General features: G+C 46.7%; 1 protein-coding gene across 1 annotated transcript; it reads right to left on the bottom strand.

Annotated features, from left to right (window-relative positions):
• Positions 1–3,363: 3,363 nt before the first annotated feature.
• Positions 3,364–14,255, bottom strand: LOC135816271 (metaxin-1-like). Its single transcript, XM_065329652.1, has 8 exons — positions 14,126–14,255; positions 11,018–11,087; positions 9,676–9,752; positions 9,357–9,449; positions 8,635–8,808; positions 7,582–7,658; positions 7,194–7,369; positions 3,364–4,532 (listed from the first exon to the last, which is right to left on the bottom strand). Exons 1-8 carry the CDS (start codon positions 14,183–14,185, stop codon positions 4,384–4,386), a joined length of 876 nt encoding a protein of 291 aa, XP_065185724.1. The 5' UTR covers positions 14,186–14,255; the 3' UTR covers positions 3,364–4,383.
• Between the last annotated feature and the right edge of the window lie 3,998 nt (positions 14,256–18,253).

Here is an 18,253-nt window from a genome sequence, read left to right as displayed (position 1 = left end):
CCGAAATACTACTACACGTGTCCGCGTAGCACGAAAGCAGTTTTCGATCGTAAACTAGCTACTACTTGTTATTGTTGGGCCGGTGTCATGCCAGGACAGCTTCGGGCCCATACCAGCATACAGTGTGTGGCTTGGCAGTAGCTGGCCGGCTGTCTTCACGACCACAAACATGCACACACTCGGACTCAGACTCAGACATGCCCATCGCGGAAGCGATGATAGCGAACAGCCATGTAAATTGTTAGACATACATGGACATGATGTAGCAACTAATTACCATTGAATTACATGTACCGGTACATGTACTACAACTTGTAGTACTTACAGTAAATAGTGGATATAACGTGCCCCTTTGATTTTCGATAATTTATCACTATATCCGGTGCATCACTATAGCCGATTTGCATGTATGACTGACACATGCATGGCACATGACTGTGCATGAAATGATGCGTACATGCTGGAAAAACCATGAAAAGCAGCCACGTGTACATGTGGCTGCTTACACCATACAGGGAAGAATTTTCTCTCAATCACGTCTGCTGCCAGATGCATCCAGGCAACACTGGATGAGTTTTGGAAGAAATGAACTAAATTTGAAGAACAATTGTTTTGTGATCATCACTCTTGATCAGTATATACGATATTTTCCTGTGCATTTGATATGGTTTGCTTCCTGAAGCCCATCACAATAAGCGATATATCGGTATAGCCGATAATAGTGTGTATAGTGATATTTTAGCTGTATTTTTTGTGATTTGATTTTGATTTTGGCGAGTTCGATCATTATAGCCGGTATATCGTTAAACCCGGTCACTTTATAAACGATACTCACTGTACTTGACACACTCTTTAGGGCCGATTCCCACTACGGTACCGTGAGTGCCGTGCCGTGAGTACCCATGGTGATTTGCTCACGTGAGGGGCAGTTTTGGCGCGAGTTCATTCCGTGGCTCCTGCCGTACCGCGCCGTGGACATTCCTGTGCCGAGGGTCGCTGGGGGGTGGAAATGGCATGCCGTGGTATTCCGTGAGGTCGAATGCAGTGAGTAGTAGGTATTTTACTACTCCCTGAAAGGAAGTTTTTTCTTTCTTTTGTATTTGTGGTACGAAGTTTTTTCTTGGCTTTTGGCTTTTCGATTGGTTGATTCTTGAGCTTTCTCCAGTCATCTCCCCCGCTATTTCCCCTCAGGACCAAAGTCAGAAATTGATAAAAATGGTGATCCGGCCTGCCGACGGAATGCACGGAATGATTGGGCGCAGGTGTAAATCACTCTCAGCTTCAAGCTCGTACCGTGGGGTACACGTGACCTACCCAAATCGTCGGCACGGCACTCACGGTACCGTAGTGGGAATCGGCCCTTAGGGCACTAGGAAACACTATCATGGGACACTGTTCGGCAAATGTCTGTGAGGTACCATTACGCTCACTAATTACTTACTTGTGCTACAGGATTACACCATTCAACAGCACACCCACCCACCCACCCACCCACACACCACCGAGAGTATAAGCTCTCCTTATTTACTCTTGGTACAATGCATCACCTAGAGTAATATGTTTTCACTCTTGATATCGCTTTTCTTTCATCATGCAGTTGTGTGGTGTCCACAACCACAATCACACCTTCACGAACGAAACGTCGCAGGTCCTCATCCAAGGCCTGCCTAAACGCGGCCATCCTTGTCTCGCGGGGCTGCGCTGACAACAGCTGACACCGGGAGTAGTCCTCCCAGGCCTCGCTCCACGATACAAATTCAGCTAGATTCGCCGACGACAACAATATTGGCCGATCCACAGCGACGAGCTTGGTGGATGGAGCAGGAGCAGACGAAGCAGGTGCACTCGTGCTGCTTGATGATCCTTGCGACATTGACTGCAACAGAGTTTGGAGCTGCGCATCGCGCTGGGCAGATGCTTGCACTTGAGCTTGGATCAGCTGCACCAGTTGGTTGATGTCCGGCTGTGACTTAGCACCATCCGCCATGGCGAAATCACAACTATCGATATCGTACTACAAGGCTACGAAAAAATTCTAGAACTTCGAAACGGACAATTTTCGAAGCGAAACGAAAACGGGCAGAGAGCAACACTACAGGTGGGCTACTCTACAACTGCAATGGAACTACTAGTATACTAAGACTACAGGTAAAGTAAGACGTTCACTGCGCCATGTTGTGTCAACAAACGCAAACACACGAGGTAGGGTTTGTGACTTATCTTTCAGAAGACAAAGAGAAAAGACTTCTTGTCCATAGCAAAGGACAGGCAGAAAACCGTGATGCATGTGTGTACTAGTATGCGTACACACGCGAGTGCAAAAGGGCAATGCGTACAACAGGCAGAACATATATGGATACACCAGGTATCACCAAGACAAGAGTAAAATAAGCTCCCAGATATCCATACCATCAAAAGTCCGGGCTTATGGACTCTTGATACCATCTTGTACTTGTAGCTTGGCTGAGTAGGAGTCCTACAATTATATACCTAGATTTATAATACTGAGTACACGAACAGATGGAACAATACTACTACAGTCCATTTCAAAACTATAGACGCGTACCTACATATAGGCAAAAACCGTTATGCCAGCATCTATACCACATAAAATCTGTGATCACTTTGTGCATAAATTTTTCCAAATTGGGCGTCTGTTATCCAATCCTTTAGAAACTATATGAGAGTAATTGAGGAGCGATCCTGAGCAATATTCCGAAAACTATTCTCAAAAAGTTCCAGCCAAATTTGAAATATTTCAAAAACCCTACGCGTCTATAGTTTTGAAATGCACTGTAATTATACCTCACTCCATATACACCCACAGTCATAGCAAGAGTATATTTGGGGGGGGGGGGGGGGGGTTATATGCTCTTGGTCATAGGCATGCCCCCAACATATTACTCTAGGTGATCAGGGATGAATTTACTGTCAAGTTTTTGCATAGCAGTTTTTGCTATGCAAAATCTCAGTTGTGGCGTAAGCTACAAAAAACTTGGATAGCCTGTACAATGTATGTATGGCAGTTTTCTGCGAGTCACTGTGATTTTTGAGTAGCAGTAAATCGATTTTGCGTAGCAAACTGCGATGCGATACAGGATAAATTCATCCCTGGTGATGCATTCTACCAAGACTCAGTAAATAAGGAGTCTCGTGGTGGTACTGTACTACTACGCACTAGTGTTGACAGTGGCCACTGTGACACATGTACAACACACCCCTGCATCACGTGCACACATACATAGACTGTTATGTCACTTCATTGCTGTCGCTCTGGACAGCCAGCCAGCTGTTTTGATGTTTGGATCGACCTATTTGTAAGTCCTTGCCCAGACCTTGCACAATATACAGCAGGGAGTCGGCTAAACCGCTCAGTGTTGGCCACTGATATGTTACGTTCATGAATAAAGTAGCTCTGTGTTGAGCGGCATACATGCCGTCCTGCCAACTAGCATCGGCAAAGCAGCAGTAGAGCTGATGTATTTCAGAAATCTTGCAGTCACTCAACCAGGATTAAGAACGAGCGGGTGGCAGCACTAAACAGCAGAGAGGGCAAGCTGGCATAACAAATCGACAATAGCAAGTGTTGAGCTGCAGCGGAGCTGCCACGGTATGTCACAAGAAATTCAAGCTGGCCAGGAGAAAGAAGCAAAATTCAGCAAACATCAAAAGCATGGAAAGCCGTATATTTTATGAAGAACTGGTCACAGCCTGTCAAAGCTTCGCCAAAATGAGCCACTGAGTGGAGTGCAGGGAATACAGCAGAGGCAGAGGCGATGAGCAGAACATAGAGGAGCACAGTAAACTGGTTAGCACGGTGTTGTCAGTGCTGGCCGGCCTGCTTGACGGTTGCCACCGGAGAGTAGAACTACCCAAAGCCACGGCGCAAACCGAGCAAGAGCACGTCACATGTCTGCCCGTGTGCCGGCAATTGTCCGACGACACCGATGTGTGGGATCTGATGAGACACACGGGCGTGATGGCCGACGATCCTCGACACGCATGGACATGGGACGCAGGCAGAGAAACACGGCGTACACCTTCAGCAGCTGCAAGAAGAAGCACGTACACGTGCCTCGTCCCACTGGTGAGGGCCACCATTCATCGCGAGACGGCAGGTCACAGAGTCCTACAGGCTCCGGCCCACAGCACAAACATGCAACGTGATTGCTTGCAGAAAGCAAGGACTCACACATACGCAAGCACGCACAGCACTTGACTTGCTCAATCACCATCGGCACGAGGACGAACTCAACAAGATGTCAAATCAACCAGCAGTGGCCTGCACAGCCGGCACATCTCCAGCCTGTCCAGAACAGAGAGAGTCTACATAGGCATCCAAACAGGATAACGCAATGATACGGAGAACGTCGCCTGTCACCCTTAGCTCTTGCCATGCCAGAGAATGCCACGCGCCGCGGCGTACGACAGCATGACAGTGCCGGCGAAGACGATCGACGCAAGGTTAACATGGTTCTCCCACCACCATTCCCTGCGCTTCATGCGCTGCAGTAGCGACGTGCTGTCCGCAACTGCTCCGCATAAGCATAGGAATGCGTGCGCAAACAAACACACACACACACACACACACACACACACACACACACACACACACACACACACACACACACACATGCACGCACATACATGCATACATACGCACGCACAGATGTTCACATCCAACATGCAATGGATCAGTGGAATGATACACTCTTCTCTTTGTTCTACAAACATGCCCCTGGGCCAGGCAGCGGCCAATGGCCGACAAATTTGGAAGCCTGAAACTAATCTCAGGCCAGGGCGTTGAGAAAACAAATCGGAGCAGCAATCGGAACCACAGCACCACCGACATCTTGAAGGCGCGTGTTACACCATACATGCATGCCATGGCATACCACGTCTCGGCAATGGCCAACAAGTTTGGAAGTCCTAACGTCAAGAAGTCCAAGGCGGGAAAATGACTAGCATTGGCGTTGAAGGCACAGTTGACAGAATCTCAGAAGAGGAATGCTGCTGCTGCTGCAAAAGCCATCCGACAGCAGCACTTGTGACGGATAGCGGACTACCACGATCTCGATCACAGAGCAACATGCGAAAGGTGTTGAAGTCAAATTATGCAATTCGTGCCATGCCTATCTATGCAAAGTACAGTATCTCCAAAAGTCACATTCTGCCCTTAGTTAATCTTCGAAGAACCTGAGGTGACTAGTTGCGCCATTCAACAATGTATCTGGTGTTAATGCCTTCACTAAGGTTCGAAAAGAACAGCATTACTACCGCAGCAAATGACCGCAGCAAATACTACTGTCTTCGTCAACTACTTCTGCCACGCTTGTCCCACCCCAGCAGCCTGCACAGCAAGCCATGCCAAACGCTCCTCAAATTCCATCCATATCTTTTCTGTGCGAAGGTTTTTAAAGCGGGGAGCGAAGCATGTCCTTTTTAAACACACTGCGCGCTGTACACGTGAATGATATCCATTCCTCGCTCCTCTTACTCGCTCCTCTTACTCGCTGGACTACAAGCAGATTGCATGAGAACGGCACACTGACACAGCCCAAGCAGAGATACTGTTCGACGCCAACAAACTCAGTCCGCAATGGGAGAAGGCTATCGTTTGCTGCTACTCCGTGTTCCACATGAATGTATTATGCATTAGCTCCGTGTATGTATGAGCGACATATCCACCACGCATGGCGGTCATTTTTTTCGCACATATCGAGGTTTGAGCAAAGGTTTGTTCCCGTTACTATTGCCACAGCTACATCATGCTGCAGGACCGCATAGTGTATCTCTTAATTTGCTAAATCCTTATTATAGGATTTTGGTCATATTTTTCAACTAAAAATGGGTGTGGCATGAGAATAGCAAAAAGTATGTCACCAATTCTTCCTTGCTAGGTCTTAGTAGATATCGAGAGTTGAATAAGATAATTTTTTCAAACACTAACATCTCAGGCTCATCTCCTTGCCCAGTATTACTAAGGCCTGTGCCCTATTTTTCGAATCCTATAGGATTTGAGATTTTATTGGACCTTGTTTTATCCTTAAAACTGGTAGTTTCATGACGGCATGTGCGATATGTCGTCATGAAGCCACCCCGTGCCACACCTGCAATGTTCTTCTGCACATTCACTGCTTCAGTCCTTTCCATGACAGCAGCTGAACAATTATGCTCAAATTTCCAATTATTGCGGAAAATAGGTATTCATCAGAAATATTATCGCCCTATGAATCTAAAATGTAAACATTCATGCCTCAAACATATTTACAACTTCCATGAAAACCATTATGCCGTTATTATTGGTCGTGATGACCAATAACAACGGCATAAAGGCACACATTTTCAAATCCTATATATAGGATTTTCGGCCAGCAAATTAAGAGATAGCACTTGTCTTGTCGCTCAGGCTGAATGAATTAGCCACCAATAGTCACAGTGGTCCGCTATCAATTATCGTTTATGTGTATAGAGCTGCCGGGGAGCTTTGCTGTGCAGCTGTGCTGGTACAGCCATCATCAAAGCGCAGCATTGATCCTCCTAGGTAGTGGCAAGTTCATGCCATTAGTTCTCTGGAAAGCTTTTCTGGCAAAGAAGTGCCTTTGTAAACAGAGAAACTGAGAGAGAGGCAGGGAGGGAGAGAGAGAGAGAGAGAGAGAGAGAGAGAGAGAGAGAGAGAGAGAGAGAGAGAGAGAGAGAGAGAGAGAGAGGGAGAGGGAGAGGGAGAGGGAGAGGGAGAGAGGGAGAGAGAGAGAGAGAGAGAGAGAGAGAGAGAGAGAGAGAGAGAGAGAGAGAGAGAGGAGAGGGAGAGGGAGAGGGAGAGGGAGAGGGAGAGGGAGAGGGAGAGGGAGAGAGAGAGAGAGAGAGAGAGAGAGAGAGAGAGAGAGGGAGAGAGGGAGAGAGAGAGAGAGAGAGAGAGAGAGAGAGAGAGAGAGAGAGAGAGAGAGGGAGAGAGGGAGAGAGAGAGAGAGAGAGAGAGACACACAGAGAGAGACACAGAGAGAGAGAGAGACACACACACACACACACAGAGGAAGAGAGAGAGAGAGAGAGAGAGAGAGACAGAGAGAGAGGGAGAGAGAGAGAGAGTGTGTGTGAGTGTGTGGATGTATGTGTGCGCGTGCGCGTGTGAGAGTGCACACAACAAAGGCAGCCCTGTTGCGAACAACAGCACAATGACGAGCTCTACTCACACGACGGTTCTTTGCCTGAGTTTGGCAAGCGATCAGCGTACGTCGTTTGAATGAGCGCCTTGAACGCGGTGAGCGGCGGACAGGCCTGGATGTGAGTATTTAGCTGATTGTGACACACTGGTGTAGCTTGTAGCAGAGATATGTAAGAGTAGATGATTGCGTCAATGCTTGTCGGCCTGAGCGGGAGAACAACCAATAGCAATAGGATGAAGACGAGAGAGAGAGAGAGAGAGAGAGAGTGTGTGTGTATGTGTGTGTGTGTGTGTGCATGCGTGTGTGTGCACGTGTGTGTGTGTGTGTGTGTGTGTGTGCGTGCGTGTGTGTGTGTGCGCGTGCATGAGCATGCATACGTGAAAATGACCCTAATACTACACACAGCACAACGTACGTGTCACCGAAGAAGTACTTCTGCCCGTCCAGCCGTTCCGAGATGAGATTAAGACACTCCCGTGCTTGACTGTACACCTGATGATCGCAGGCACACACACACATACGCACAGCCATCGTGCACAGGTAAATACAGTCAACCTCATGAGCAGGAACAACAACAACACGGATAAGAACACAATCTTCAGACTAAAGCTGTGTTCACAACTGGCGCGTGTACGCGTGAAACCACGCGTTTGTGCGTATTTTTGCTGGCTTTTGGAGCGCCATGCGTACGGAAACGCGCCGAAATGGAACTTCCAACATGTTGGAATTTTCAGCGCGTATTAGGCGCGTATCAGCGTACATTCCAGTCACTTTGACTGGCGGGGTCAAAAAATTAGTACTCGAAGGTGTCGCACGCGCTGGGATAGTTGTTTTTTTGTGAAAGCTTGAGCGCGCGTTTGGGCAAGCATGAACCGCAAGCGTACAACGTCCACGCGCCAGTTGGGAACACAGCTTAAGTCACCATTTGATTGCATACTTTCAAGTTTCAACCTCACACATAACGACAGCTCGGGAGTCGCGGCACTTTTCTCATGCAGGATCGAGGATCGTCCCTAGCAAGGTTGGCTGCATAGTGAAGATGGAAACAAGCGCAACAAGTGGACAATTGCATGGAAGATAGATGGCCAGGTCCGTAGATGAAAAAATTTATTGGTTCGCGCTATACTCAGTTAGACTGGAGCTATCCACATCCATAGGAACGCCACCACCCTCAAGGATCAAAGGCACAGATGCAGCCCCTAAATCGGTGGATGGTGAGTAGATCAGAGCCGCCACCCAGTGTTGGTGGCGGTCCTATGGATGCGGATAACTCCAATCCAACTGAGTATAGCGCGAACCAATAACTTTTTGCATCTATGGAACTGGCCATCTATCGGATACACCCTCTAGTGATACCATTCTGAAGACTGTTAGCACAAAGAGGGCAGGAGGAAGATGAATGACAACGAACATATGCCATGCCGACTTGAGCAGAGACATGGAAAGAGATGCAGGACAGGAGTCTTACCGTTTCCTTGACCAGGCTTAGATCCGACACGCCATAGAGTGCCATGAGAGATGACTCCACCAGGCGGCGACGGCGTGACGCGTACCAGAAGTTGCGCGGGAACGGCACCACGCGGCCGTACCAGCGGTACGTGTACGTGCCGTAGGTGTCGTCCTCGCACCACAGCGAGTAGAGCTGTGTGCACACACAATACACACAAACCCATACCCACAGTCACACACACACAAACCCATACTGTAAAACGGCTAGTTTTAGCACCGGTGATATTTTAGCGATCTTAGCGAAGTGAGTGTTTTGCTGCCAAAGTTTTGCCGCGCCAATTGAAATTTTGCATCTACAGTACAGTACAGTACAGTACAGTACAGTACAGTACAGTACAGTACTATATTGTAGATACTGTACTTTGTTTGAAACTCACATCGCTAAATATTTTATTGCAAATTGGTCCTGATTCAGAAATGTTGAAAATTTTACTTGCTAAAATAAGCCATTCGACAGTACCCACAAACATACACGTTGTTAGCAATGGCGTCGAGCTCCATGCAAAAACACACACACGCGCACGCACACACATACACACACACACACGCGCGCGCTGGCCAAGTAGTACGCACAAAATCACCCTGGCTCAGTACACCTATGGCTTAGAGTGCGGACAACCTGGCAGTGACGAGCACCGCATGGTACGGCTACATGTATAATAATCGTGTCAGGTAACCTACCAGAACGGAGTGGAGTTTCTGCTGCACCATGGCTGCCACAGCCACGCATTCAGTGCTCTGCTGCCGCGTCAGGTCATAGTCCGTGTTGTAGCCCTGAAGAGTCAGGAGGATGACACACACGTACACACACATACACATGCGCACACACACATACACACACACACACACACACACACACACACACACAAACACACACACACACACCATGCAAAATGGTCAGGTGAGCACTGATTCACACGACCGTCACATTACACATACCACCATACCCACTCAACACAGCACACGCATTGTCCACGTGTGAATCACGTCCCCGCCATACCTTTTTCCTTAGGTATTGGAGAATACTCTCCAGTGTATCAAAGTGCTCCGTTCCAGCTTGCAGGCAGGGCAAGGTGCCTGCACAGGCACACAGCAGGACAAAATTGATCACGAAAATAGAAGTAGAAGGCAACAACAAGAAGACCAGTAACAGTAACAGCACACAGCAGCTGATCAGATCTGGCTCACAACAACTACCAAAGCTCACATTCACTGTTCTGAGCTTCACTGGACCTGTCAATGTCTTTCTGCTCAATATATACTGCAAAAGAGAAACTACTGACACAGGCGTGCTGGATGCAAATCTCGATGATACGATGCTAGCCGCTGATGGCTGGATAGCACTGTTGGAACTTGAACAGTACTTGGCTCAAACATGAATCAACTCCACAAGGCCAGTCAGTGTTTGTTCACTTATTGCTCTCTCCAGTCCAATTTAAAAGCCCACTCTAAAACATTCATACACACGCCCAGCCACATGCACGCACGCATACGCTGTACTGTGCATGTACTGTACTTGCTCACTGCCATGACTGGTCACGCGAGTCTCCCCCGAAGAGGGGAGAGAGATTCACAAGGAACCTTGGAAAGATGACTCACTTGCCTATAACCGCCCAACGGCTGATACACCCTGAAATCCCCAAACTCTGGGTGGACTTGGAAATGATCCCACTTATGTGCTCACCACACCTCAGTATTGTGGGTTAGGGCAAGGTGCAGAAAAAAAGTATTGACGGCATCAAGGTATCCGTCCCGGGATCCAACTGCATTCACCCCTGCTCCCAGGGAAGGCACACACATACACACACACAAACACACACACACACCATTGGACCATTGGACGCCCATCGCCGGAGGCGATGATAGCAATGCTACAGCAGAAGCCATAGCAACTTGTGCTGGGATTGCACCATTCAACAGCTTGCACGGCTGAAGAATTGACCGCCACTATTCAGCCTGGTCTACCACACAGCTATGAAGTGGCTTTTTCTGGCCAGTGAATCCCTACTTTTTGGTCTTTTTCATATTTTTTCCGCACACACATCACACCACATACTCCAACATGCACTGGCTGTTGGTAACCAACCAGGAGAATGAAAGAAAAGTCAGGAGGAGTCTGAGAAAGAGAAGAAAGACGTGTGTGACCATAATCGTCGGGAATCGAACCCGCAACCTATCGATTGGAAATCGCTGCACATACCACTGCACCATATGGGACACACACACACACACACACACACACATGCCCAGCCAGATGCACACACACACACACACACACACACACACACACACACACACACACACACACACACACACACACACGCGCGCACACACACACTAACCTGAAGGAGATTGGCTGGGGTGAGAGCATGGCGTGCGCTTCACATCAGCTTTGCTCATCTGCATGTAGACCTGGAGTGGGAGAATAGGAAAAACAAGCACACAAGCACAGTGGTGTTCTCAGCCTAACGAAGTACAACTCCAAACCGAGTATTCCAATCTACAAGTACTTTCTAGTGAAACACTTTTCTCTTTCAAGAATATATTTCTTCCCACACAGTACTCTGAGTGACGTATGAGCGTGCATGCTCGTCCAAACTTTAGAGAAACTCTCTAGCGTTGGGAGTGAAGCATGTGTACATCCGTGTGACACAATGCAGCCATCTAAAAACCCTCAAAGAGAATAGTACGGCGGCTTGAAGGCACAACAATAAACAAACAAATACATGTAGCTAATCGGAAAGACAATCTGTTGGACGAGAACAAATCAGCGCACATAACACATAAGACCATGGAAAATACAAGACCTTTCCCATCACTAGGTGGTGTTCATAACAGCCGCGTGTACACACGAAACCATGAATTTGCCACCTAGCCTAGACCGCTCTTGTTTTCATGTATTAGTCTACGCGCAGTTGAGTCACCGTGTATACATTGGTATGCTGTGCTTAGTGAAATCCTAGCCTGGTCGTTCTTCGGCGCTCCGTTCATCGGCGCCCGACAGTAGTGTAGTTCCCATCTCAACCTCTCAAATTCTCATCCGTTTTAACGAAGGGATTCCACGAAAAATTCAGCGATTCCGCGTTTCCATTGAGCTGTACGGCGAGTACATGTAGTGGATTTCCATACCTTCACAAATTCAGGTCCATAACTAGTGCTGAAACGAGTACTCTATAAGCTATCGAGCGAGTACTGTCACTATCGAGTCGAGTATCGAGTACTCTATAAGCACACATGCGCATATAATTATGTCAGTACCACATACAGTACCCATTTTTTGCACACCATTTACGCAATTCAATATCCTTCAATAAACACAAATTTTCATTGCAAAGCCACATGGACGACGGACGTGTACGTCGCTATCAAGTTTTTTTAGTTTTTTATTTTATTTATTTATTTATCGAGTATCGAGTCCTTTTTTGATATCGAGTCGAGTACTCAACGAGCGGGTACTCGAGTACTCGGCGTACTCGTTTCAGCACTATCCATAACTAAGTTACATATTACGAAAGCGGTCATACAGTAGAGTCGCGCGCTGAAGAACGTGGAGCCCAAGAACATCCAGCCTGAAATACTAAGAACGCCACAGCCTAAAGCTATAAGAACGGCGGTGTTGGTTTTCTGGCAGCTTGTGGGATACATATGATCCAGTATGCACTGTTTCTAAGAGTTAGGGTGCGTTCTTATATTCTCTAGCTTCTAGAAGAAGAAGAAAAGAGAAGTCGAAGAAACTGGGATTACTCAAGAACGGGTCTCGAAGAATTTGGAGATATTTTGCACATGTCAAGCAAAATGAAGCGTCAAAGGGATCTTGAGTGATGAATGTATGTACGTATGCGAAAAGGGAAATGCGTACACTCATGATGAACACGTGGCTTTTAGTTGTAGTTCGCACGCGCTGATCCCAAAACGTGGGAATCTCCAAGTTTCAACCACCTCTGAAGCTTGGAGAGCTTTGGAGAGCCTCCTAAAAGTCGGAGAGGATATAAGAACAGCTCTCGAACTTTTCGGAGAGTCTCCAACTTTTCCGAGAGAATTTAAGAACGCACCCTAAGAACGTGCTATAAGAACGCAGCCAGATTGCTGAAAAAATAAGAACGTCCCAGGCTAACCCCTTGGAAACAACGTTCTTGGGCGCGCGACTCTACTGTAAGCGAGGGTACCTGGTTCGAGTGCTGGTGGTGACAGTCAATTTTTTCTTCAGACTTTTTTTTCTTCAGACTTTTCCCGTTTGCGCCTTTCCCTCAAACTGATGAAGAATTAATATAAAATAATAATAATGAAGTAAAGTGCAAAGCCATTTCAAACCCTTGCTAATGCATGCGTGCATAATATTTTATTATATTATGCGTGGCTCACTTCGTCTGCTATGTTCTCTACCTACGGTGTTGAGAATGCAGGCACCGCGTAGTACAGGGCCGCCGGAACCACTTTCCCAGCTGGATGGCCAATGTGATTCGTGCAAAACCGGTTAATTTTTGCGCAATTTTCACATGAATCAAGATTTTAATTCATCTGTTCTCAGGCTGCATTTTGATATCACATTGTGATTCGCAAATCGATTGGTGTCTGATGGTCGCAGGAGTAGATGTACTAGGTGCAAAAGCGCAAAAACAATGCAGACATCCAGCGTGGAGTTGTAAATAATTGACTCCCGCCTGGAATACACGATCCCAGCAGTGTTGCTCCGTGCTGACCGGTTCATCAAAATCCAAACGGGTACCCTTTTACTAACGGTACCTAAGATTAACGGTCGGGTACCCGGGTACCCGGTACACCCATTTGACCCCTAAAAAAAATCGGATGTGCACGACTGTACTGTGGACATGTCATGTGCTTCGAAGTAGCTCAGGAGTCAGGACTCTGTGCGCACGGCATGTATGCACTTGTGCATGTACACCAGGCCGGGCCAGGGACTGAGGCCCTCGTAGTGACTCAGAGGCAGTCGATCATATCACGAAGAAGTCGACACGAGATCATAGTTACTAGCCTTTATCAATCATTTTGTTTTTGTTTACCTTCCTTACACTAAGTTACAGTGTTCAATCTCTTCGATGCTACCATCACTGGCACTGTGCGACTATGGATATAAAAAAAGTTGTGTTTCTGTTCTTTGACTATGATTTTCTGCATTTCCGGAGCCTCACGAGATGCCCAAATTCGCTCTATTTCACATAAATTTTCAAAATTTCTCCCGGGGAAGGACCCCCCACCCCCTCAAAGGTCTGCCGGACCACTCCAAAACTCCTTCCTCCGGCTCTGGTACTAGTAAAACACACAAAGGCAACCCGCGTGCATGCATTAGGGAAATGGCTGATACAATTGCTACGTGATGTAAAAGATTCCATTAGCACTGGAATTAGACAAATTCACAACACATCAATTGCTATTGACAGTAGAGTACTCTGTATTGCACCATTCTAATAATTCCTACAATCCACACTAACCAGAAGGGCCAGGCTGTGAGGGTCTTCCGACGGCTTTCCACACCAGTAGAACAACTCCATGATCAAAAGATCAACCAGCTCCCAATACCACTTACCAGCTGACAAAATAATTGCAAACACGATCAAGATACTATGCTGCATGTACATGTAGCTGCCTTGTTCAAGCACACACAATCACGTACAGAGAGTCTAGTAGTAGTAGTAGACTCTATGTTGCACTGTGCACATATAATGTGCAGTCCATTCGGCATTCCTCAACTCAAGCGTGCAAAAAACAGATCTCTCCCACTCGAGACTTTTACACTGATTTTTGCGCTTTTGGGCCCAAATAAGTCTCGATGCCGCAAAAATATTATTGTCAACTGAATACGGAACCGGAAGTGAACGAATTATTGGTCGAAACAGGAAAGCAGGGAGTGGTATTGTACTACTCCTTGGTCGAAAGTGTCAAACCACCTCCATGACGAGCAACCGTTTGTGGGCACTGTTTGTGAAATTGGAGCTTGTTATGGTGTGTGTCGGCAGGGAATTTTTATGGCGATCAGGAAACGTTTTTCACATCGAAATCAGTGGTTTAATACCCTTTGAAATTGAGGTGTTCAAACAACGAATTTTCTACGTCGAAATGAAGTTGGAGCACCATCGAGTTTGATTATTCCGATTTCCTTGGTGGGCTAAGGTAAGGATAATTAACTACTAGACATAAAAATCTCACCTGTTCACGATCACGCCCTGTACAATGCACTTCGACCTTCAAAGTTGGGTGTACTCAAGCAACATAAACCGTACATACCGTATACACAAACCTTTTCAAACGAGCATGATCACACACAAATGCATAGCTGTGTATACACCGTACAGGTGGAATCCTGATAATTCAAACCTCAAAATAGGGAGGTTCTGCTCTACGTTTTGGGAACGCGACGCAAAGAATCACGCAAACTTTCTTCGCGTTCCCGTAACGTAAAGAAATGCTGTTCTGCTCTACGTTTCACCTAGAGAAGTCACGTGGAATGTGTACTGGGAATTTCCTCTTCCATATTTGGCAGTTTTCTGCATGCAGTTGATCGATACCCAGCAAATCCGTACACATTTTCTCTGCGTGTGCCACAACGTAGAGAACCCCATCTCCGCGTAGAAATCTGGAGCCAAAACATGCGAAGCCGTAGACTCTAACCCAGACACCTGCTCTCTACGTGATTTCTCTACGTTTCACGTATAGCAGAACCTCCCTAATGCCAGGAAAAAAACTTCTAATTATCCGGTGTTATTCGTTGCGCACGTTTCTTCAAGCAATTGCAGGTGTTGGAAGCTGTGTATATTCGTACTCGTGACCCTGTGCTATGTAAACAGAAAGAAAACGTATCACTCACACTCTTCAAGTAATACACACGCACCATTACATTCATTCACACAGTATCACATTCATCTGCCACTACCTTTCTCACATACACTATATTCACACATTGCAAAGGTGCAAACTTCGCTTTTTGTACTTGTTAGCTGCTGTATTTCTACCTGAAACCATATTAGCTACATGTATATAAGTGTGTGTTTTAGTTATTACATTTTTATGTGACGGCGTTCCACTGATGACAGTCACAAGAAAACGTTATGGAACTTGACTTTCTTCATTTTTGCTGTTGTTATGAGTGCACAATTTATCTTATTTATTGCCAATTATCCGGACATTCTAATTATCCAAACATGAACCAACAACACAACAGTACATGTATGTCAAAATGCTCTCATGGTCACGCAGAGTTGCGTAATGGACCTTAGACACCGACTTCACGGATACTGAACTGACCAGCGCAGCCTGGTCATGCAAACTGAACTGACCAGTACAATGTACAGTGAACTTCGAATTACACTTTGCTAACTTCGAATTATCAGCACAAATCCCACACATTTTCTATGTAAGTGGAATCTGTGGGACTTCTAATTAACCGGACATATCCAGTTCGAGGTTCGAATTATCAGAAATGTTTATGTGGGAATCGTATCGATAGAAATTGGTCATGTATGTCACCCTTGTGTACACTGTAGACCCTAGTTTATGTTCCTCGTGTGTCTCGGTGTGTATTCGACGACCGTAAGCATTAGGAGAAAGTTGCCATTGTACGCGCTCTTGTGTGTAGTATGTGTGCCGCGTTCAGTCGCTGTCTAGTATGAGATAGCTGGGCTGATGGTGCGTATTGCCTTGATGTGGATCACATAACTCGTGGCCTTCTAAAGCCGGTCAAAACGCATGCCGTTTCAGATTTATGGTCTCGTGGTGTGTGTGTATGTGTGTCAGTCTGTCTGTCGCGCTCACAATATCTCGTTTTCTGCTTATGATGCTATCAAGAGTACATAACCCCCCAGAGTGTGCAACGCCTGATCCAGCTCTGCATAGGGTCTTGGTCGAGCGGAATCGGATCTTTGCGTCATAATACCGTACAAATCTGAGGGGAACCCGGGAAGTCGCGGGTACTCTTGGATCAAAAACAATGGTGCCCTGCTTCGAGACCGGACTTGCACTGGTGTGGAGTGTACGCATGACATCAGAAGATCCGATTCCGCTCGACCAAGACCCTATGCAGAGCTGGATCAGGCGTTGCACACTCTGGGGGGTTTTGTACTCTTGATGCTATGTGTTATTTATAGGAGATTAGAGGTGATTGTCTGCTTTGCGTTCCTCTCTGCTTCGCCTGCGTTATCAGCACTGGTTTCTGCTCTTCACACGTACATGTATGAATCGAACCCGCAACCTATCGATTGGAAATCGCTGCACATACCACTGCACCATATGGGACACACACACACACACACACACACACACACACACACACACACACACACACACACACACACACACACACACACACACTTGTGTATACGGTTTCTTTGAAAGATGCAAAGTGTCGTGTACATGTTGTGTGCGTCTGATGCATTCACACGAACTTCAGCGGTCTCTGCATATACCATGCACGCGTCACTTCTCCTTTGAGGAAAGAAACCCAAAGCATATCAATGCAATCACATACATGTACATGTATACAAACTTTGTGTGTGTGAATGTACAACGCACGTTTGTCTTGTTTATGCTGTGTGTCATTTGCTCTGCCACCCGTGTTGCGTTCTCTCTGTTTCGGCTATTGCTACTGCGCTGTTCTAACCAGAAATTAGTGTTGATAGGGAAACCGAGTGCGAACCTGGCTTTTTTGGTGAGGTACTCTCATGGGTCCGTATCCGTGCTTGTTTGTATTCCTCCGACGGTGTGGCACACACATGTGATGTATGCGAACTTGCGAAGTATATCTGGCATGTACGAACAGTGTGTGCATCTGCGGCACGCATGTTTGGCATGTTTGTGCTCCACGTGTGCGTGTAGGATTCAAACGTGTGCAACACAAGCGTGTGGGGCACGCCCATTACGTCTGCGGCACCGTGACATGGCCAGTATGTGATGTGCGACGCGGGTGTGCAGTCGACTCGACTCGGATTTGCAGTCTGTCGAATTTTTTCCCGTCGAAATCGGCGCATTTTTTGCATCGAAATGCAGCATTTTTTTTGCAGTTTCTCACATGCACATGCACAGTCCATCCTCGAGGCTCGTAGCGAGGTGATTTGGCTTTTTTTTTTTAACATTTGGCTTTTTTTAACAAATGTGTAAAATTATTTGCTTTTCTTCTGGCTGTTTCTCTGCTCCGGATGGCTGTATCGAAACATGGGTGGTGCCGATGGCAAATGAGAGCCAGTTTATCGTAGATCAACATTGATCAGAAAATTTGGTGCATATAATTTAATTTTCCCTGCTACGTCGGTATAACTAGTTGTGGATCGAATGCTTTTGCCATTTTGTGTAAAATAAGCCCCTGAATGGACGAGGATGGTAGTGAATTGCTTCCGCAGGGCCTTTGGACGACGTCGGGCCGTTTTGCCGTCACTACAGACAATAATGAAGAACAGTAGGCCATGGAATACACTCTGTGAGAACGAAAACATGGCTGCGATGCTATGCTACCTATCCAATTCTACCGTATGACACAGCCACTAGCTACAAATACAAAAGCACGGCTTTCGCAGCGTACAATGCAGTTGACAGATTATTTTTCATCCACTAGCAATCCTCGAAGTGATATC

This window comes from Sycon ciliatum, chromosome 1 (assembly GCF_964019385.1).
Source record: "Sycon ciliatum chromosome 1, ocSycCili1.1, whole genome shotgun sequence".
NCBI classification, from domain to species: Eukaryota; Metazoa; Porifera; class Calcarea; order Leucosolenida; family Sycettidae; genus Sycon; species Sycon ciliatum.
This window is presented reverse-complemented; position numbering and strand designations above follow the sequence as displayed.

What these genes read in the sequence shown, in the direction of transcription:
- LOC135816271 (XM_065329652.1), bottom strand. Translation starts at nt 14,185, where the DNA reads ATGGAGTTGTTCTACTGGTGTGGAAAGCCGTCGGAAGACCCTCACAGC. An exon ending in TCCAATACCTAAGGAAAAAG is followed by an intron (nt 9,450 to 9,675) that starts GTATGGCGGGGA and finishes CTGACTCTTCAG; the next exon opens with GGCTACAACACGGACTATGA. An exon ending in AAGTACTTCTTCGGTGACAC is followed by an intron (nt 7,370 to 7,581) that starts GTACGTTGTGCT and finishes TCTCCCGCTCAG; the next exon opens with GCCGACAAGCATTGACGCAA.